Source organism: Stomoxys calcitrans, chromosome 3 (assembly GCF_963082655.1).
Source record: "Stomoxys calcitrans chromosome 3, idStoCalc2.1, whole genome shotgun sequence".
In the NCBI taxonomy this organism is placed as follows: Eukaryota; Metazoa; Arthropoda; class Insecta; order Diptera; family Muscidae; genus Stomoxys; species Stomoxys calcitrans.
Window position 1 is genome coordinate 167,602,818 of NC_081554.1, and position 23,109 is coordinate 167,625,926.

The 23,109-nt window shown below is 40.2% G+C and overlaps 1 protein-coding gene across 1 annotated transcript in view; it reads left to right on the forward strand.

Annotated features, from left to right (window-relative positions):
- Nucleotides 1–23,109, forward strand: part of LOC106093631 (zinc finger protein 420) — a 276,735-nt gene that overhangs the window by 200,044 nt on the left and 53,582 nt on the right. The window contains exons 3-5 of the mRNA XM_059365677.1: nucleotides 44–205; nucleotides 3,458–3,859; nucleotides 4,100–4,420. Coding sequence (XP_059221660.1) covers nucleotides 44–205; nucleotides 3,458–3,859; nucleotides 4,100–4,420 — 885 coding nt within the window. The remainder of the gene's footprint in view (nucleotides 1–43; nucleotides 206–3,457; nucleotides 3,860–4,099; nucleotides 4,421–23,109) is intronic.

A 23,109-nucleotide genomic window follows, 5' to 3' on the forward strand; every position in this document is an offset into this window, starting at 1 on the left:
CTCTTTTTTCGTCTCTCTTTCTTTCTTTCCCCCCTATAAAAAGTCCCAGGTTTGATGATCCCACACTAGCCGAAGGACCATTTCTTACCATAACCGATGAAGAAGTCTACTCCCCGAAAATCAAATATGAGGCCTTAACTACTTCAGCTGAAGAGCTAAGATGGAAAGAGGATATGGGAATTAAGGAACACAAAAAGAGAAAAATGTAAGTCTAGCTACACAGAAGAAAGTAAAAATTGGTTTCAATCACAAAACTAATTGATCCAATTACTTTTTTAATTGAAACTGCTTCAATCACGAAAATGATAATAACAATCACCGTTTTAAAAAAAATATTAAAAAAGTCAATTAAAACAAGTAAAAGCGTGCTAAGTTCGGCCGGGCCGAATCTTATATACCCTCCACCATGGATCGCATTTGTCGAGTTCTTTTCCCGGCATCTCTTCTTAGGCAAAAAAGGATATAAGAAAAGAGTTGCTCTGCTATTAAAACGATATCAAGATATGATCCGGTTCGGACCACAATTAAATTATATGTTGGAGACCTGTGTAAAATTTCAGCCAATTTGTATAAGAATTGCGCCCATTGGGGCTCACGAAGTAAAATAGAGAGAACGATTAATATGGGATCTGTATCGGGCTATAGACCGATTCAGACCATAATAAACGCGTTTGTTTATGGTCATGAGAGGATCCGTCGTACAAAATTTAAGGCATATCGGATAATAATTGCGACCTCTAGGGGTCAAGAAGTGAAGATCCCAGATCGGTTTATATGGCAGCTATATTAGGTTATGAACCGATTTGAACCTTATTTGACACAGTTATTGAAAGTTAAAAATAAAATACGTCATGCAAAATTTCAGCCAAATCGGATAGGAATTGCGCCCTCTAGAGGCTCAAGAAGTCAAGACCCAATATCGGTTTATATGGCAGCTATATCAGGTTATAGACCGATTTGAACCATACTTGGCACAGTTGTTGGATATCATAACGAAATACTTCGTGCAAAAATTCATTCAAATCGGATAAGAATTGTGCCCTCTAGAGGCTCAAGAAGTCAAGACCCAAGATCGGTTTATATGGCAGCTATATCAGGTTATGGACCGATTTGAACCATACTTGGCACAGTTGTGGGGTATCATAACAAAACACGTCGTGCAAAATGTCATTCCAATCAGATAAGAATTGCGCACTCTAGAGGCTCAAGAAGTCAAGACCCAAGATCGGTTTATATGGCAGCTATATTAGGTTATGAACCGATTTGAACCTTATTTGACACAGTTATTGAAAGTTAAAAATAAAATACGTCATGCAAAATTTCAGCCAAATCGGATAGGAATTGCGCCCTCTAGAGGCTCAAGAAGTCAAGACCCAAGATCGGCTTATATGGCAGCTATATCAGGTTATGGACCGATTTGAACCATACTTGGCACAGTTGTTGGATATCATAACGAAATACTTCGTGCAAAAATTCATTCAAATCGGATAAGAATTGTGCCCTCTAGAGGCTCAAGAAGTCGAGACCCAAGATCGGTTTATATGGCAGCTATATCAGGTTATGGACCGATTTGAACCATACTTGGCACAGTTGTGGGGTATCATAACAAAACACGTCGTGCAAAATGTCATTCCAATCAGATAAGAATTGCGCACTCTAGAGGCTCAAGAAGTCAAGACCCAAGATCGGTTTATATGGCAGCTATATCAAAACATGGACCGATATAGCCCATTTACAATACCAACCGACCTACACTGATAAGAAGTATTTGTGCAAAATTTCAAGCGGCTAGCTTTACTCGTTCGGAAGTTAGCGTGCTTTCGACAGACAGACGGACGGACGGACGGACAGACGGACGGACATGGCTAGATCGACATAAAATGTCACGACGATCAAGAATATATATACTTTAGGGGTCTCAGACGAATATTTCGAGTAGTTACAAACAGAATGACGAAATTAGTATACCCCCCATCTTATGGTGGAGGGTATAAAAATACCATCCACCATGGACCGCACTTGTCGAATTCTTTTCCCCGGTATCAGCCGATTCGGATAAGAATTGCGCCCTTTAGAGGCTCAAGAAGTGAAATAGGAAGATCGGTTTATATGGGAGCTGTATCAGGCTATAGACCGATTCAGACCATATTCGACCTCTAGAGGCTCACGAAGTCGAGATTCCAGATCGGCAGCTAAATCAGGTTATGGACCGATTTGAATCATATTTGACACAGTTGTTGAAAGTGACAACAAAACACTTCATGCAAAATTTCTGCCAAATCCCATGGAAATTGCGGCCTCTAGTGGCTCAAGAAGTCAAGATACAAGATCGGTGTATATGGAAGCTATATCAGGTTATGAACTAATTTGAACCATATTTAGCTCAGTTGATAAAAGTCATAACAAAACACGTTATGCAAAATTTCATTTAAATCGGATAAAAATTGCGCTCTCTTGTGGCTCAAGAAGTCAAGATCCAACACCGGTTTATATGACAGCTATAACAGACTATAAACCGATTTTATTTGAAGTCATAACAAAGAACGTCATGCTAAATTTCAGCCAAATCGGATAAGAATTGCTCCCTCTAGAGGCTCAAGAAGTCAAATCGGGGGATCCGTTTATATGGAGGCTATATTTGTTTATAGACCGATTCAGATCATACTTGTCATGGATGTTGAAAGTCATAACACAAGTCTTTGTTCCAAACTTCAGTCAAATGGGATGAAAACTGAGGCTTCTAGGGGCTCAAAAGTCAAATCGGGGGATCCGTTTTTATGGGGGCTATATTTGTTTATAGACCGATTCATATCATACTTGGAATGTATGTTGGAATTTATAACACAAGTCTTTGTTCCAAATTTGTCAGCCAAATCGGATGAAATTTGAGGCTTCTAGGGGCTCAAGAAGTTAAATCCGGGGATCGGTTTATATGGAGGCTATACCTGTTCATTGACCGATTCCGATCATACTCGGAATAGATATTGAAAGTCATAACACAAGTCTTTGTTCCCAATTTTAGCCAAATCGGATGAAAAATTGAGGCTTCTAAGTGCTTCAGAAGTCGAATCCGGGGATCGGTTTATATGGAGGCTATACCTGTTTATTGACCGATTCAGATCATACTCGGCATGGATGTTGGAAGCCAAAATTCAAGTCATGTTCCAATTTTCAGCCAACTCGAAAGAGAAATCCGGGGATCGGTTTATATGGGGGCTATATGCAAATCTAAACCGATATGGCCCATTTGTAGCTTCTTCTTCAATAAGAAGTATCTGGGCAAAATTTTAAGCAGATAACTTTACGCATTCGACCGTTTTCGGGATTTCGACAGACGAACGGACGAATGGATGGACGGACGACGATTTTATTTTCAATTAAATTTTTAATTGAAAATTTGTTTTCTCTAATGAATGGAAGGTAAAAAATCAAACTAATTTTCTCTTTCATTTGTCAGTTCTTCCATTGAAATTTGTACCCTGCCTCTTCAAATGACCAGCCATCCCACAGACGATCAACCCTCCACCAGTAAAGAATCTCTGAAAAGATTAAAGTTCTTGCAAAAATCCCATCAAGCCAAAAAGACCCTAACATGCATTGATTGCCACCAAAAATTTCCAACCAGAGAGCTTCTTAAAGAACATCGAGAGAAAGAGCATTCTCTCTCACAATGCATTATTTGTGGCGACAAATTTGTAACAGCTCAAGAGCTGGGAAGGCACTCGCGTAAATGTAAACCTCAGACTAATAAAGTCGTTAAACCGGCTTCCGCAGACTGTGGCGGCGACAACAGTCAGATTATAACACAGATTGATGATCAAGGACAGCTAATAAGGAAATGTGATCTATGTGATTATAGGTTAGTATCCTTATCATTCTGATTAGAAATGGTTATAACTTCAGCAATCCAGGACATAATCAAACAATTGAAGTGCTATTTTCAGTTTGTAGCAGATGAAGGTAAGGGAAATCATATCCTTACATTCCATTCCTACAAACTCAGCATTGACACAATCAAAGTGAAAATTTTTTCCCCGAATTGCTGAACTCATTCCCATTGTATTTCCCCACCAAAACTAATAACCTTAAAATTTTTTAGCTCCAACTTCCAATCGGAAATCATCTATCATCGCATTTTCCATGTTATAAGTCCCATGGGTTCCAAGGAGCTCATTAAGTGTCCTCTATGCGAGAAGAACTTTCGTAAACAATCTCTACGTTGCCATTTGCGTCAACATACCAATGAGAAAATATTTGCTTGTGACATTTGTGATGCAAAATATAGCAGACCCCAAAATTTAAAGGAACATAAGGATAGAGCCCACAGCTGCAAACCGAAACCAGAGAAAACTTTAGCCAGCAAAATTGCTTGCAAGAAAAACTTTCAATGCCACAACTGTGGCAAGGTATTCAAGAGCAAGTAAGTAGCAAGCAAGTGTAAATAGTAGCGTAAATAGACTAGAAGCAAAATCCTATTTATCCAAAAATATGTCCAAATTGTTGATTTAAAAGAATTTTTGGACATTTTTACGTAATTTTTACTTCATAAAAACCCAATCTAAAATTATATCTAAGTAAATGGTTCTATGCCAACAAGAGCTTCCGAATTTTGTATATACCAAGACCACAATGTATATACTGAGACGTTAGGTTAGTTTAGAATAGAATAGAAATCAAGACAAAAGAGAAAAAGTTCGTTTCCAAATTCCAAGACCTTAAATCGTGATATAAATATTAATGCAGTTCAAGTTAGAAGATGGCCTATTTTGGTTTATAGAACGATTTAAGGTATTAAGTTCATACCGTCGCATTTTTATTTAGATTTTACTGAAATTCGGCGCAGTCGGTTGTGTTCAGACCCTCGACCTCTGTGCCGAATATGCTTCAGATCGATTCATATTGAGATATAGGCTAGGTTAGGTTGGAATAGGATGATGCCAAAGTGTTTGTCTTAGCATCCGCGTAGGCCATCATGTGACCCATTGTGATTCCTCATTTCCTCCGGCAGTAAGATCTGCCAGAAAGACAGGCTTCAATGTACTTTCTCGTACCACTTTGTCGCTTCGATGAAGGCCTTGTGTTTGACTGGGTTAGCGCCTCTAAGTGCCTGAAAGAAAAAAGAACGTTCGTTTGTAGTTCTTTTTGAGATTATAAACATTTTGCAAGAGGGGAGGATACACATGCATAACCGACACAAGGGGGAGACTCACTCCACACTTAGCAAGTACATCCGTTTTCACATTTCCCTCTATGTTCTTGTGCCCCGACACCCTGGGTCAGTGTATGGCATTATTGCTGACGCATAAGTATCTCCCGACAGCGCCCCAAGGCGTTGTATCTCACCCACGTACTATTTAACGCCTTTGACATTACTTGACTGTCGCTAAAAATATCACCCGATATTCAAGCTCCTCTGCTACAGCCATCGCATACACCCCAGCATTAAAGATGATGTAATCATCCCTCATCCGTGAGGAGACAGTGATATCGAGTTCGCTGCAATAGATTTCGCTGGTGACCCACGAATCAAGTCATGTTGCTACAATCTGAGAAGAGTCCTCCCCGCTGTCTCCTTTGTAAACAAGTCCATATGCTAAATTGCCAATGACCCAGTCGCAGTGGTTCCCATAGCCCCAGACACAAATCTTAGTTAAGGTTACGGACATGTGACGTGGCAACCATATGCCAGGACTGGAGGTGATGTTGTCGGAATGGACGAAGAAGCTCCAGCAAAGAAGTCTTTGAAGGCAAACACGGTGGTACACGCAAACCGGTAAGACCAAAAGCCCGATGGAAAGATCAAGTGGTGGGAGACACCTCGAAACTTGGTGTCAGAGATTTTACAATGAAAGCAGAAGATCGAGCTGCTTGGAACGCTATTCTACGTTCGACTAGTGGAATAAATATTCTGTCATAGCCCATTAAAGTAAGTAAGTATGCCTGGGCCTTTAGACCTACTTGCTCCCTACGATCTTCTTACACGAATGCTTAGTCTCCAATCCAATTTGGTGCCTAGAATCATCCCCAAAAATTTCGCCGCTGTAAAATCATCCTCATATTTATAAATAGCGCCCATAGATACTGACGTCAATATTTAACGTCTAAGACCCATAAAAGCTGGCCTTATGTTAGGCTTTTCGACGTCCGTAAAGAGTATGTTCTAGATGGGACCATTCAGGACTCCTATCAGCAGTCCAAAGTCATGTTTCCACTGCGACGTCCTTTATCACTAAATACTCAATCATAGTAGAAAGCGTCCTCCCTAACATAAAGCTCGCAAAGGCAAGGGCTCACTGACTACGTAGCAAAATCTGCGCTACTCGGTTAGGTTGGCCAGCTTGTGTCGGCCACAACTCTTTGCATCCAACTCTTTGCGTCCAGTGCCATCATCCGTGGCACTGGACTTATCGAAACCATTCGATATGGTCAGCCAAGCCAATTATTTATTTAAATAGTATTCGTGGCACTGGACTTATTATCAAACTATTAATTTAAGGAAATCGCCATCATGTCCCTCCAGCCAGGTCTGAAACGCTGGGTCGACGCTAAACCCCATTCGCCGAGCATCAGCATGGATTTCCAAGACTGCATAGCAGAACGAACTCCTTTGCATGCCATGGGCCATGTGAAAGGACGATTCTGGTGCCACTGGATCTATCGAAGCCATTCGACATGGTCAGCCGTGCCAAACTATTTATTTAAGGACATCGCCAACACGTCCCTCCAGCCAGACATGAAACGCTGGTTCGACGCTTTGTATCCTCCATTCCAACCCCTCCAGACGGCATAGAGATCGTATCATATGCGGACGATAGTACGATTATGGCATCCGGCCCCCACCCATTTCTTTACGACAGATTTGAAGATATCTGCCACCAAACTACAAATTTGCTTGAGGCGAATAATGAGCTGAATATGATAGTTAATGGGGAAACGATTCCGACCATCAAATGTTCCCAAAATACTTGATGTCACATTTGACAAATCTTACACACTCTCCCCACATGCCACAGCAATTTGTGATAAAGTCAAAAGTAGAAACAAGCTCTTCAAGTCCCTTGGCTGGCAAAGAAACCTTGTGGATCACATACAAAGCAATTGGCCGGTCTGTAGTAAGCAATGTAGCACCCGTTTAGTCTCGTCAGCTATGTGACACGCAGTGGAATAATATTCAGATCTGTCAGAATGCCGCTCTTCGAACTGCGACAAGCTGTCTCCTCAGTTCTCATGTGGACCACCTCCATCTGGAGACAAAGATTATACCCGTGCGAAGACATAACTACATGATGTCCATGCAATACCTTCTGGGCTGTTATCGCAGGGACCATCCAAATCATCATCTTGTACATAGGTATTCAGAAGCCTTAAGGTAGATTTACATGATCTAGAGAGGTTCAGCGCTACGAAAGACAACCTCTAGATCAAGTGGTATATCAAACGGGTCTTATCAACATTCATATAGACACGGTAGCAGAAGCAGTGAATAGCTACCAGATGTTTGTGGTCCTGACAGAACGACCGTCTCCCATTGTACCTGAATCGACCTCCCCCCGGCAAGGGGGCTCAATTACGATGCGGCAGATGTAGCCGCCTCAACTCCTACAGAGCAAGGATTAATGCCAATGTGCAGGATGTGTATTCCGATTGTGACCTGAGATCACACGACACACGTCAGCTGTTTAACTGCCCACTCGAATAAGACCTTGATCCCTCTGGACGCACTCTCCCTTAGTCGCAGAGTCCCTGGATCTGAATATTCCAAAAAATCATGCAGACAAAAGATAAAACACAACACACTGCTACAACAACCAGATTCCAAGCACTTCTTTGAAGACTCCTGTCCTGGTGGAAGCCCCCATCCAGTTTAGACTTATCCGTGCACATAGAAGGAAAATATTCCTTTTCTGGAAAACGAACCCGTCGATAAGGTAGAACTCTTCTGATATATAATCAGTCGCGCGATTATAGCATACCGACTAGCCGCACCTCCATCTTAGGGCAATCTTCGTTGCCACACAACCAGCATAAAGGTGCAGACCACTTATATCGAGAAAGGCGTTTTGCGCCTCTTTTGCCACACTCTGTACTGTGATTATTCGATTACATTTGTCAAGAGCTTTAATTTTGTCAGTCTGAAATTCCATTTTCATTTAAAATCTTCTTGAAAACTTTTTTACTTCTGTTTAGTATTAAAGTTAAATATTTTCTCTCCCATACCCTTTTTTGGTTACCACAGCCAGATTTGTTTCGCAATTGGACCATACAAAACAGCTAAATCAAGAAGCAAACGCCACACATTTCATCATCAATGGACCACTACTAAAAGCCACGAAATTTCGCTAATGACCAAAGCCTCCGGTAATATTGTCATTGTTTCGCTGTTGCATTTCATTTTCTCGGCTCGGCTCGGCAGGCATACAAGGAGATACATGCCACCAAAGATTGTTGGTTGGTGTAGTTGTATCGAACCCCCTCTGTGGTTGTTGCATTTTACATGCAACAACGATGAACTCATACAGAGGAGGATTCTAAGAATGACCAAAATTTGCTTGAGCAAAGATTGCATTTTTAAGTGGCCGCAAGCGTGATTTAGCGAATGCATTGCATACTTTTAGGAAGTCCTTCTGTGTAAGAGGGTTTCACATTTGAATATATTGTGTGAGTGAGGGTGGCATCACACGAGGATATAAGTATGTGTATGCATGAATATTAAAATGCACATAAGCCTTCTTGCGCAGCGAAATGTCCTGTTGCTAGCCCTAAACTTAATGAGTTATTTTTTAGTTAATTTGTCTGTAAGCTCTTATGTTTGTTTCTTTTTTGCTGCAATTTTCTTTCCTTCTTTTGTACAAGCATTTCCTTTTTCTTATTTATTTGTTTCATTAGTGCCGCTGCACCATGTATGGGGTGTAGAGTGTTTATGGGGTATTTTGTTTATTTTCCGGAATTTTTTAATTTAACTGTAATGAAAACCGTTTTTTCGCTTGCAACATGCATGTATTTTTTGCCAAAGATACACATAGTTCGCGGTTGAATTGGTTTACAAACGAAAAAATATAGAAAGACACAATCCCCACTCTTTATTTCTATGACCATTGTAATTTGTATAGGAAATTGCTTTGTATCATGGCATTTTTTGCGGTTGAATGTCCTTTTTTCTTCTTAGGCCAAAATATGTTGTTGAGAAGATATGTGAGAAAATAAGAAAAACTATTTGGTAATCATAGAAAAAAGAGAAAAAAATCCAATAAACTGAGTGAAATTTTAATAAAAAAAAATAATAACGCCACTGTCAGATATCATTACAGGATATTATTTGTCGTTGCCTTAGGATTATTTACAAGGAAAGACAAGGATTATTAGCAAAACAAGGAGGAAAAATGAAACTTTTGCGAACTTGAAAAAATGATACAAAATTATATTTTTTCTCCACTTTCTTAAAGGTCCGAAAATTAGAGAGTACTAAACTACTCCTAACATTGGGAAAATTCTACAAAAAGGACCCTTTACCTTGTACAAGAGTACTAAAAGTACCCTTGACCTTGGGCCGGGAGTTGAAGCTAGCTGAAACTACTTGTTCCAGTGGGAAAGTGTACAAAAAATAGTTATTTCCTTGTGGAAATATACTAAAACTACTTATTCTTAAGAAAGTGTACTAAAACCACTTATTCTTTGCGGAAAGTGTACTAAAACTACTAAATCTCATAAGAAAGTGTACCAAAAGTACTTAAAGCCTTAGAAAAATGTACTTAAACTACCTCATCCCACAACAAAAACCACTTATACCCTTAAAAAAGAGTACTAAAACTACTAAGTCCATTGGAAAAGTGTGCTAATTCTACCTATTTGCTCAGCAAAGAATGCTAAGCCTATTTACTCCCTTGGGAAACTATAAAAAAGTACTCATTCACTTGGAAAAGTATGCTAAAAGTACCCAATCCCTTGGGAAAGTGTACTAAAACGATCCTTTCTCTTGGGAAAACTACTCATTTTTCTGGGAAAGTATACTAAAGTTACCCATTCATATGAGAAATTGTACTAAAACTGCCCATTCCCTTGGGAATTGGTACTAAAACTACCCTTTCCCTTGAAAATGGTACTAAAACTACCCATTCCCTTGAGAATTGGTTCTAAAACCATCCGTTCCTTTGGGAATTGGTCCTAAAAGTTCCAATTTTTGGGAATTGGTACTAAATATACCCATTTCCTTGGAAAATGGTACTAAAACAGTCCATTCCCTTGAGAATTGGTACTAAAACTACCCATTTCCTTGGGAAATGTACTTAAGCTATTGGGTCAGGGTACTTAAACTATTTAATTCCTTCGGAAAGTTACTAAGACTACTAATTCCCATGGGTAGGAGTACTAAATCTACAACATGCGTTGAAAAAGTGTACTAAAAGTACTTTATAGCTTGAGAAAGTGTACTAAAACTACTTCATTCCCTAAGAAAGTAAACTAAAACTTATGTATCCAATAAGAAAGTGTACTAAAACTACTAACACCATTGGAAAGTGTATCTAACCCTCTAAGTCCTTTGGTAAAATATACTAAAGCTTCTAACCCTCTAATTCCCTTCGGAAAGTGTACTAAAACCCTTAATTCACTAAAGAAAGTGTACTTAAACCATTTAATCCCTTGGGAAGTGTATTTAAACTGCTTATTCTCTTGGGAAATTGTATTTTAACTAATTACTCCTTCGAGAAACTGTACTTTAGCCACTTATTCCCCTGGGAAAGTGTACTAAAAGTTGTTATTGTTATTGACAAAAGCACTAAAACTACTAAATTGCTTCGGAAAATGTACTAAAATTATATATTCCCGTGGGAACATTTACTACAACTACTTACTTTTTTGGGAAAAGTACTAAAACATCCTAATCCCTAGGAGAAGTGTACTAAAGCTACTTAATCCCTTAGGAATGTGTACTAAAACTACTTATTTACTTGGAAAAATGTACCAAAACTACTTATTCACTTGAGAAAGTGTACCAAAAATACCTATTCACTAAAAAAATTGTACTAAAACAACCTATTGCTCTGGGAAAGTGTACTAAAACGTCCCGTTTCCGTTGGGGAGGAAACTTAAACCAGTATCGTTGGGAGAGTATAATAAAACAACCCAGTCCTGTAAAGTGTACAAAAAATACCTATTTTTCTGAGAAATGGTACTTAATTACATATTCCTTTGGAAAAAGGAATTCGCTTTGAAAATGGTACAAAGACTACCCATTCCCTTGGGAGAAGATATTACAACCAACCATTCTCTTCGGAAATGGTACTGAAACTACCCATTCGCTTAGAAAAGGGCACAAAATGTACCTTTTTCCTTGGGAAATGGTACTAAACCTACTGACTTACTTGCGTACGGTTACTTTATCTGCACATTCCCTTGGATAAGGATACTAAAACTACACTTTCCGTTGGCTAAGTATACTAAAACTACCCCTTAGCTTGTGAAGGGTTGGGAAAACTATCTATCCGCTTTTGGAAGAGTTGTTAAACTACACATTTCTCTGGAAAAGTGTACTTAAACTTACCATTCCCTTTGGAAAGGGTACTAAAACTACCCATTCCCTGGGGAAAGGTACTAAGAGTGCCCATTCTCCTAGGAAGGGTACTAAAACTACACATTCCTCTTGTAAATGATTCTAAAACTACCCGTTCCTTTGGGAAAGGGTACTGAACCTATCCATTCCCCGGAGAAACTTTCTATTCCCCTGGAAAAAGGTACTAAATGTGCCTATTCCCCTGGGAAAAGATACTAAAAGTGCCTATTCCATTGGGAAAGGGTACTAAAACTACCCATATCCCTAGAAAGGTGTACTAAAAGTACCCATATCCCTGAGAAAGGGTACTAAAACTACCCATATCCCTGAGAAGGGTACTAAAACTACCCATATCCCTGGGAAAGGGTACTAAAACTACTCATATCCCTAAGTAGGGGTACTAAAACCAACCCAGGGGAATGGGTAATTTAGAGTACTAAAACTAACCATTCCACAGAGAAAGTATATTAAAATTACTCATTCCCCTGATAAAGGGTAATAAAACTTCCTATTCTTCAGAGAAAGCTTATTAAAATTATCCATTGCCTTTGGAAAGGGTACTAAAACTACACATTCCCCTAGAAAGGGTCCTAAAACTACACATTCCCCTAGAAAGGGTACTAAAACTAAACATTTATCTTGTAAATGATTCTAAAACTACACGTTCCTTTTTGGAAAGGGTACTGAAACCATCCATTCCCCTGAGAAACTTACAATTCCCCTGGGCAAAAGGTACCAAAACAACCCATTCCCCTGGGAAAAGGTACTTAAAGTGCCTATTCCATTGAGAAAGTGTACTAAAAGTGCCTATTCCATTGGGATGTGTACTAAAACTACCCATATCCCTGTGAAAGGGTACTGAAACTACCCATATCCCTGGGAAAGGGTACTAAAACTACCCATATCCCTCAGTATGGGTACTAAAACCAACCCAAGGGGATTGGGTAATTTATAGTACTAAAACTAACTATTCCCCAGAGAAAGTATATTAAAATTACTCATTCCCCTGATAAAGGGTAATAAAACTTCCTATTCTTCAGAGAAAGCTTATTAAAATTATCCATTGCCTTTGGAAAGGGTACTAAAACTACACATTCCCCTAGAAAGGGTACTAAAACTACACATTCCTCTTGTAAATGATTCTAAAACTACCCGTTCCTTTGGGAAAGGGTACTGAAACTATCCATTCCCCTGAGAAACTTACCATTCCCCTGGGAAAAGGTACTAAAACTACCCATTCCCCTGGGAAAAGGTACTAAAAGTGCCTATTCCATTGGGAAAGTGTACTAAAACTACCCATATCCCTGGGAGAGGGTACTAAAACTACCCATATCCCTTTGAAAGTGTACTAAAACCACCCATTCCTTTGGGAAAAGGTACTTAAAGTTTTCATTCCTTTGGAAAACGTACTAAAACGACCCACTCCTCTGGAAAAGGTCACTAAAACTGGCCATCCTCCTGGAAAAGGATACTAAAACTACCCATTCTCATGAAAAATGGTACTAAAACCCGGGAAAAGGGCACTTAAACTACCCACTCCTCTGAGAAAGGGTACTAAACCTACCTATTCGCATGGAAAAGAGTACAAAAACTACTCATTTCCTTCGAAAAGTGTACTAAAACTACCCAGTTCCCTGGGAAAGGTACTTAAACTACCCATTCACATGGGAAAGGGCACTAAAACTACCCATACTTCTGGGAAAGTGTACTAAAATTATCAATTTTCCAGGGCAAGGGTACTAAAATTACCCTTTTGCACGGGAAGAAATACTAAAACTACCCATTTCATTGAGAAAGGGTACTGAGACTACCCATTCCCTAAGGAGAAGGTATTACAACCAACCATTCTCTTCGGAAATGGTACTAAAACTACCCATTCGCTTAGAAAAGTGCACAAAATTTACCTTTTTCCTTGGGAAATTGTACTAAACCTACCGACTTACTTGCATACGGTTACTTTAACTACACTTTCCCTTGGATAAGGATACTAAAACTACACTTTCCGTTGACTAAGTATACTAAAACTACCCCTTAGCTTGTGAAGGGGTGGGAAAACTATCTAACCGCTTTTGGAAGAGTTGTTAAACTACACATTCCTCTGGGAAAGTGTACTTAAACCATTCCCTTTGAAAAGGGTACTAAAACTACCCATTCCCTGGGGAAAGGTACTAAGAGTGCCCATTCTCCTAGGAAGGGTACTAAAACTACACATTCCTCTTGTAAATAATTCTAAAAATAACCGTTCCTTTAGGAAAGGGTACTGAAACTATCCATTCCCCTGAGAAACTTACTATTTCCCTGGGAAAAGGTACTAAAACTACCCATTCCCCTGGGAAAAGATACTAAAAGTGCCTATTCCATTGGGAAAGCGTACTAAAACTACCCATATCCCAGGGAAAGTGTACTAAAACTACCCATATCCCTAGGAAAGTGTACTAAAACTACCCATATCCCTGAGAAAGGGTACTAAAACTACCCATATCCCTGGGAAAGGGTACTAAAACTACCCATATCCTTAAGTATGGGTACTAAAACCAACCCAGGGGAATGGGTAATTTATAGTACTAAAACTAACTATTCCCCAGAGAAAGTATATTAAAATTACTCATTACCCTGATAAAGGGTAATAAAACTTCCTATTCTTCAGAGAAAGCTTATTAAAATGATCCATTGCCTTTGGAAAGGGTACTAAAACTACACATTCCCCTAGAAAGGGTCCTAAAACTACACATTCCCCTATAAAGGGTACTGAAACTATCCATTCCCCTGAGAAACTAACCATTCCCCTGGGAAAAGGTACTAAAAGTGGCTATTCCATTGGGATGTGTACTAAAACTACCCATATCCCTGTGAAAGTGTACTAAAACTACACGTATCCCTGTAAAAGTGTACTAAAACTACCCATATCCCTGAGAAAGGGTACTAAAACTATACATATCCCTGAGAAAGGGTACCAAAACTACACATATTCCAGGGAAAGGGTACTAAAACTACCCATATCCCTAAGTAGGGGTACTAAAACCAACCCAGATGAATGGGTAATTTAGAGTACTAAAACTTACCATTCACAGAGAAAGTATATTAAAATTACTCATTCCCCGGATAAAGGGTAATAAATCTTCCTATTCTTCAGAGAAAGCTTACTAAAATTATCCATTGCCTTTGGAAAGGGTACTAAAACTACACATTCCCTCAAGAAGGGTACTAAAACTACACATTCCCCAAGAAACGGTACTAAAACTAAACATTTCTCTTGCAAATGATTTTAAAACTACCCGTTCTTTTGGGAAAGGGTACTGAAACTATCCATTCCCCTGAGAAACTTACAATTCCCCTGGGCAAAAGGTACTAAAACAACCCATTCGCTTGGGAAAAGGTACTAAAAGTGCCTATTCCATTGGGAAAGTGTACTAAAAGTGCCTATTCCATTGGGATGTGTACTAAAACTACCCATATCCCTGTGAAAGTGTACTAAAACTACCCATATCCCTGTGAAAGGGTAGTAAAACAACCCATATCCCTAAGTAAGGGTACTAAACCACCCCAGGGGAATGGGTAATTTAGAGTACTAAAACTAACCATTCCCCCGAGAAAGTATATTAAAATTACTCATTCCCCTGATAAAGGGTAATAAAACTTCCTATTCTTCAGAGAAAGCTTACTAAAATTATCCATTGCCTTTGGAAAGGGTACTAAAACTACACATTCCCCTAGAAACGGTACTAAAACTACACATTCCTCTTGTAAATGATTCTAAAACTACCCGTTCCTTTGGGAAAGGGTACTGAAACTATCCATTCCCCTGAGAAACTTACCATTCCCCTGAGAAACTTACCATTCCCCTGGGAAAAGGTACTAAAACTACCCATTCCCCTGGGAAAAGGTACTAAAAGTGCCTATTCCATTGGGAAAGTGTACTAAAACTACCCATATCCCTGGGAGAGGGTACTAAAACTACCCATATCCCTTTGAAAGTGTACTAAAACCACCCATTCCTTTGGGAAAAGGTACTTAAAGTTTTCATTCCTTTGGAAAACGTACTAAAACGACCCACTCCTCTGGAAAAGGTCACTAAAACTGGCCATCCTCCTGGAAAAGGATACTAAAACTACCCATTCTCATGAAAAATTGTACTAAAACCCGGGAAAAGGGCACTTAAACTACCCACTCCTCTGAGAAAGGGTACTTAACCTACCTATTCGCATGGAAAAGAGTACAAAAACTACTCATTTCCTTAGAAAAGGGTACTAAAACTACTCATTTCCTTAGAAAAGGGTACTAAAACTACCCAGTTCCCTGGAAAAAGTACTTAAACTACACATTCACATGGGAAAGGACACTAAAACTACCCATACTTCTGGGAAAGTGTACTAAAATTATCAATTTTCCAGGGAAAGGGTACTAAAATTACCCTTTTGCACGGGAAGAAATACTAAAACTACCCATTTCATTGAGAAAGGGTACCCAAAACTATCCACTCCCTGGGGAATGGGTACTAAGACTTCCCATTTCTATGGGAAAGGGTACTAAAAGAACCCATTCACCGGGGAAAGAATACTAAAACCACCCATTCACCTGGGAAAGGGTACTTAAGCTACCCATTTCCTTTGGAAAGGATACTAAAACTATCCCTCTCTTGGAAAAGTGTACTTAGTTTATCAATTTGCTTGGGAAAGGGTACTTGAGCTCCCAGAGGGAAGAGAACTTATATTACCCATTTCCTTTGAAAGAGATAACTAAGACTATCCTTTCCTTTGGAAAAGGTACTAAAACTAAGCTTTCCTTTGGGAAAGTGTACTTTGCGCAATCTTTCTCTAGCAAATAGAAACTGAAACCTTTATAAGAAATATGTATTGAAATTTTGCAGATATATGTCTGGTTATTATTTGAAGCAAAGTTTTATAATATTTTACTATATTAAAGTATTAATTAGGGATAAGATCCCCTCTAGGATTGATTTAATCAAAAATAATATAAAATGTATGCTTAAAATATAGCCAAGTTTATACGAAACTCTTCTATTAATCGCTTTTCACATCCGGCCTGTGTCCATTTCAAAGTATTATTGCAGCAATAATACTTTGGCAAATGAAAAATTCTCGACAATTATTCCTCAACAGTATTTCCAATTTAAACCACAACATGAAGACATCATAAATGTTCATGGCACAGCTGACCTCCAACGTCATAATCATCAACAGCCATATTGCAGCAAAAGGAATAGCATCATAGGCAACTCTTGGTAATGGGCAAGGAGACCAATGAGCCTGGCTGGCGGACATCAAATCAAGTGCCGACAACATGGATAATTCAACTGCTGCTGCTGCTGCCACTGCTGATAATGCTGCTCCTGCCCGTTGTTGATGATGTGCAGAGTGGACATAAAGAATAATCACCCAGGAACAAGACGACTCAACGAGTTAGACATCTGAACAAGTGGACGATATTGGAAAATTGGAAGTTTTTCCTTTTACTGTTGGTGGTGTTCTTTTTGATGCTGTGGTGTGGCAATAGAACATTTCACAGAATCACTTCACATAAATGTAGTTCCTACTCTTTGGATATTAATGTTGTCTTGTATGCAGCAATAATGGATTTTAATAAATTTTCAACTGGGTAGAAGATAGAACTGGGAGAAAAGGTAGAAGGAGACCTTAATGGTACCCTAAGAAGAAACAATTAGCAAAAATATTTTAGACTTTCAAAAGGGATTCACTAAGAAAGAAAATCGTAAAACCCAAATTCAATATTGGAGGAAATATGCAAAGTTGAATTATATCCCATGCAGACGATATATTTCTCATACGATTCAATTATGTATTGCCTTTCATTCTCTGTACTTCTTTTGCTTATTGTAGCGTACTTTTATATCATAAAAAAAATTCTTCTTATAACCATTGAGCGTCCATGTCTATGGCAATTTTTCAAAATCATAAAATAACTAAAGTCAAAAACTACCACTGCGCCGCTGAAAGCTTTTCCTTTCTCATTCCTAGACCACTCACATTTTGTCAGACGAACCTCTGTGAGTGTTGTCCCACAGTAGGATAAACGTGTAAATGTGCTCCCATGAAGCATTCTATGCAATTCGAGACTCAGACATAGACGAACTTCGAAAAGGAGACGACTGACATCAATGACGATGGTGATGACGATGAATAGATTGAATGCAGTTGAGTCAAAAAAAATGGAAGAAAAAAATGATGAAAAAAGACCAAGTTGAATTAAATTGAGTCTCAAGTGATGACTAGAGTCCTAGAGTCGAATGAAACACTCGCGAAGAAGATGTAGAAAAAAGTTAAATAATAAAATAAAAATCTTGTAAAAGCAACTAGGAGCAAACATTGAAATGGACAAATAAAATAATGCATGAGGAGAGAGATAGAGAAAATCATTAAAATGAATTGCTTTAGTTACAAATACAAATGTTAAGTAGAAATTTACCAAGGAAAAACTATAGTCGGCATGCTAGAATACTTAGGCATCCGCACACTAACAATCAGAACCAAGAAAAATGTTTTTATTCATTTTCGAAGCAAAGCGCTTGTAGCACATATTTTATGTTGGTGTGCCTGAAGCTGTATGAGTCCCATGTCGATGCCATAGGCCTTGCTGGTCTCCTGCTTGTCTTGTCGCTTTCCGATCTTTGCCAGACTCTTTTTGGTTGTGGCACATCTAGTGCTTCATACCGTCAGACTATCAACCTTTCCATACCCATATATCCCACTGTGCCTAGGCTCAAATAATGAGCTTCCTATAAGGGTTAATTATTCTCCTGAAATCCACAACGGTTCGTGTCTTTACCCACCACTATATTATTGCCCTAACCTATTGATGTTAGGTTTAGATAGGTTGACAGGTATTGATTTAGCAAACCTGACTATCTGCTTCGCTTGAAAAGTTTAGGTCCATTGATTTCGCCCTTAAAGACCAAAAGCGAAGAGAAGATAGGTAAGAAGATAGACTGAGCTCCACCAAAGTGCATTGCAGACCACAAGACAAAGACTAAAGCAAATAAGTAGACAGGAAAAGAGTTTTTAACGTTGAGACCTTTCTTCAGTCACCCACTTTTGTCCTCTACAGTAAACCAAAACAAGTAAAATCGTTCTAAGTTCGACCGGGCCAAATCTTGGGTACCCACCACCATGGATTCTGCTAAAACATGGGAGCTACATCTGGTTATAGACCGATTCGGATCGTACTTTGCACAGTTGTTGAGAGTCATAACAGAAAACTATATGCCAAATTTCAGCCAAATCGGAGAAAAATTGCGGCTTGAAAGGGCTCAAGAAGTCAAATCGGGAAATCGGTTTATATGGAAGGTATACCAGGTTATAGACCGACTTGGGCCATACTTATCACAATTTTTGGAAGTCTTAACAGAATACCACATGCTAAATTTCAGCCAAATCGGACAAAAAGGAGCGGATTACCACCGCTGAAAATTTTTTCTGATGTTGTCTCTACGATTCGAGCCCAGGCGCTCAGAGTCATAGGCGGACATGTTTAGCTCTGCGCTACGGTGACTTCGGAGTTATTGGCGTCTTTAAACACCCGATGGTCATCACGTTGCCGCAGCGATCGACCATATGCACAAGAACGCCTTTGTCCATCTATAAGAGCTTGACGAGGATCACTACCTACACAAGCAAATATGTAGCTACTACAAAATACAAAAGAATGTCCCACACGACGCCCATGAGGTGGTCGGGAACGCCAGGCATGGTATTTACTATCTTTCCCGGGCTACACCTCATTGTTTCATTATTCGACAGTGTCGCGGTACCCGGTACCTACACCATCATCTTGCCGAGGGCTCCAGAACCCATTACCCGATGCTACACTAAAATATAGGATAGACCCCCATCTCCTTCCTATCGAGTTACGGAGGCACTAGAGCGCATTTGGCCTTCTTTTGACACTTTCCTCCTGCTTTGTCTCTGGTCAAGAATCAGGCCATGTACTTGATCTACGAAGAACAAGGCAATTGTACCCCATTCAGAGCAGCTCCCCCGAAAAGCGAAGTTTTCGTTTCCTGGTAACAGGTAGTAGCTCACCCTCAACTATAAGCTTAAACTATAAATGAGTATGATCCAGTCGGCCAATTCAGGCCACAACAGAAGTCACGAATAACAAGAGGGCTTAGGGCCTGTAAAGAATCCAGGCTCGGAAGGAGGTGTCCACCCATTATCCTGTGTCTTATCCTTGCAATTGCTGGGCAGTGACATAAGATGTGCTCGACCGTCTTCAACTTCCCGTCGTCATCGCACATCCTGCAGAATTCTGTCTCTCCCTGCACTCAGCGCGATGTCAAAGACCCGTCGTTGCAATGACCAGTCAGCACTACTGCAAGAAGACCTATGTTATGCTTTCTCAGTCCCAGGATACCCCTGTCAAATGTCCCATGGTCGAGTATAACCTACACCACCGCGTCTTGTTCGGGCAGTCATCGTAGAAGATGTCCACTTTACCCAGAAGTTCGCACAGTGGAAGTCTCAATGATTTCATAGCAAGATATGCTGCAATCAGCGACCCATTCCTGGCCTGCTCGTCTGCCGCTTCGTTCCCCGCCATGTCCCATACCAGGTCCAAGGCCCTCGCAAAGACCGTTAGCCTTTCCCATGGTTGAAAGAAGTTTTTGCATCTATTCATCAAAAATATTGTCGTTTTCCCTGTTCCGAAAACGATTTACAAGCCATCAACAAGGAAGAACTCCCCTAGAATCCCCTGTAATCAGTCGCGCCGCATAGAGCATGGCTCCCCGCAGAACAAAAGAATGGCCTGAATTAGAGGAGCGCAATGTACCTGATACCCATAGGCTGATGGCGATCTTTGTTGCCACACACCCAAAATATAGGTACACAGGCGTAAGGTCGATATTGGCATTCAGCACATCTCTCGGGGCACTTCTCCTTGCCTCAGAGACTAGCACTGCCACGGTACCCTGTACCTTCTCGATCATTTTGCAAAGGGCACAATTGTCCACAGATTTGAGCCACACCAGACAACCATAGGTGAGAATTGGCCGAACGACCCCCATTAACATCCAGTGCACCATCCTTGGCCTTAGCACAAGCACCTTTGTTCCATTCACCCTATTGTAGTGCAGTGCAGTCGTAATCTTGTTAACATTGTCGTGAATATCTTCTATGCTTGGCAAGATAACAAGATGATTCTATGCTTGCCAAAGTCTTCCCAGTCTGAGTAGTCTTCAGAATTTTGTCCAGAAGCTCATTGGATTCAGCGCTTGTTCTGCATTGATTTGCCCGTCTCTCGTCCCTCTTTTAATATTAGAATCTTTGCTTATCCTAGTCTTCCAAATCCTGAATAAATGGGCTTTTTGTGAGTGGGTGATGGTGTCATCGTCTGCTCCCTGTTCTTTGGGCTGCATTGAGTTACCCGTCACTGCACTGCCGGATGTTTCAATAGGAGGATATTTGCATATTCTAGTCTTCCGAATTTTGAGAGAGTTTCGACTGAATTAAATTTCGCGTCCCTACAATGCCTAAAGTTTTAATATTGGGATCATTGCTTATCCTAGTCGTACCAATATTAAGAGATTCGGTGAGACATCAGGCGGTGAGGATCCTTGCCTATCCTAGTCTTCCTAATCTTGTACAAGACAGCCTTGCCCCCGTAGAACGCCATGCCTTTAGTATTAGCCAAACTTGCCGCGGAAACTTGATCAATGCCAAGCACAAGGAGAGTTCCCTCCTCCTTCTCCTCCCTTTGGAAGACCTCCCATTTCTCCGCAACTAATCCTTGCCTATCTTAGTCTTCCCAATCTTGAAAAAGACAGTCTTGCCCCCGTAAAACGCTATGCCTTTAGTCTTAGCCAAACTTGTCACAGAGACTTTACCTATGTCCACCACAAGGAGAGTTCCTTCCTCTTTCTCCTCCCTGTGGTGGAGCAGGACTGTTGAGTAAAGCCTGAGTTTAGACTACTAAACTCAGCAGTCCTGCTCCAGACAGTGCCCTGCCAAGGGATGCAAAACCAGAAAAGGAACGAAGGAGACATGCACGGTCCCTGAGTCTACATGGAGGACTCTGACTTCAAAACAGACGCCACAGACATCACGGAAGGGGAAGATGGTCGCTGGAAAAGGGGAGGAGTTGCTCTCTTACGACAGAGTGGCAAGAAACCACAACATCTCCGTCCCCGGGTCGGAGTTGGAATATTAAGCGGGAGTCGGAGAACTGTTCGGCGTTGAGGCAAGCGTGCTCAACTCCGAACCAAACTCAGATTGCGGCTCAGTAGTCTGAATTTCACTCCGAACTCAAAAAAACTAGACTCGGCAGCCCTGGTCTGAAGTCTCCACTGCAAGAAGGCTGGTTTGGTCTTCCCGGAGTAGTTGAAAGCGGGGGGCTATTTTTATTTTTTTTTCGCGTTTTAGCAAGCGATCTGTATGATTCAGCGGTAGGATCTAGAAGGCATCTTCCTTCTTCTGTTCCCGTGGTATCACAATGGACGAAAACGTCTAAGTGAGTCTGAAGGCAGAATGACACTTAAACCCAACCTAACCTAGCAGTGTAATGCTCTTCGGGAGATCTGATTCTCTTTCCAGTTTCCTTAGAAGTGCTTGGAATGTCAGTACTATACCTTCCAGCATCCTGCACTTTCGCCAGATTGCGCTGCCGGTGCATACTCCTCAGTCATCGTCTTCATCGTGCCCCCTGCTTTCTCGGTCTTCTTCATCCTCATCTCTCGATTCGAATGCGATGACTGTTTCATTAACACTGTCGCTGTCTGAATTTGAATCGGAAACGCGACCTTTACCTAAAGGGGATGATCTGCGTATCGTTCTGGATTATCCGTCTCTTCCACATTTGTTAGTCTGACAAGTGGTTGTGCGCTTGAAGTATTACTCTTGACTACAGGTGCCAAGGCACCTATTAGAGGGGAGGACAATACTACTACGGTCCGATGCCACCACGGTAGCTTTTGGGTCTTTGGTGTCTATTTTGAGCCTACTCCTGAAAGAAGATCAGGAATGCAAATATTTATCTTTGAGGAACGACCCATAGAGGCTCATGATTATACATCAACGGAAGGTCGATGAATATGGGAGCTATATCAGATTATCGACCAATTCATACCACATTGTGGACGTATATTGAAGATCATAAAAGAAGTGTTTGAGCAAAATTTCAACAAATATCTGATAAAAATGTCGCTATCTAGAGGCTCAAGAAATCAAAATCCGAGATCGGTATATCTAAATATGGACTGATATTCTACCCACAAATGTAGGGCATTCAAATTCAATATTCACTTACAATTGTCTGATATACTTGCCCATGATGAAATAGAAATGTTCTCATCCACATTTGTATTCACATTCGGTAGTGCTGTGTAAAGTTTAGAACATTTTATGCCATTTCAATAAAAATGAATTACCACTGGCAAAACAGCCAACTCGAAAACAACTTGAGTTGTGAGCGAAAAAATGAAATGATTTTCATAGCATGCAACGAAACAGAGGCGGCACAACCAAAAAAATATCATACAACAAAAAAAAATCACTAAAATGTTTAACATTTAAAGTTGTTATTAATTTTTG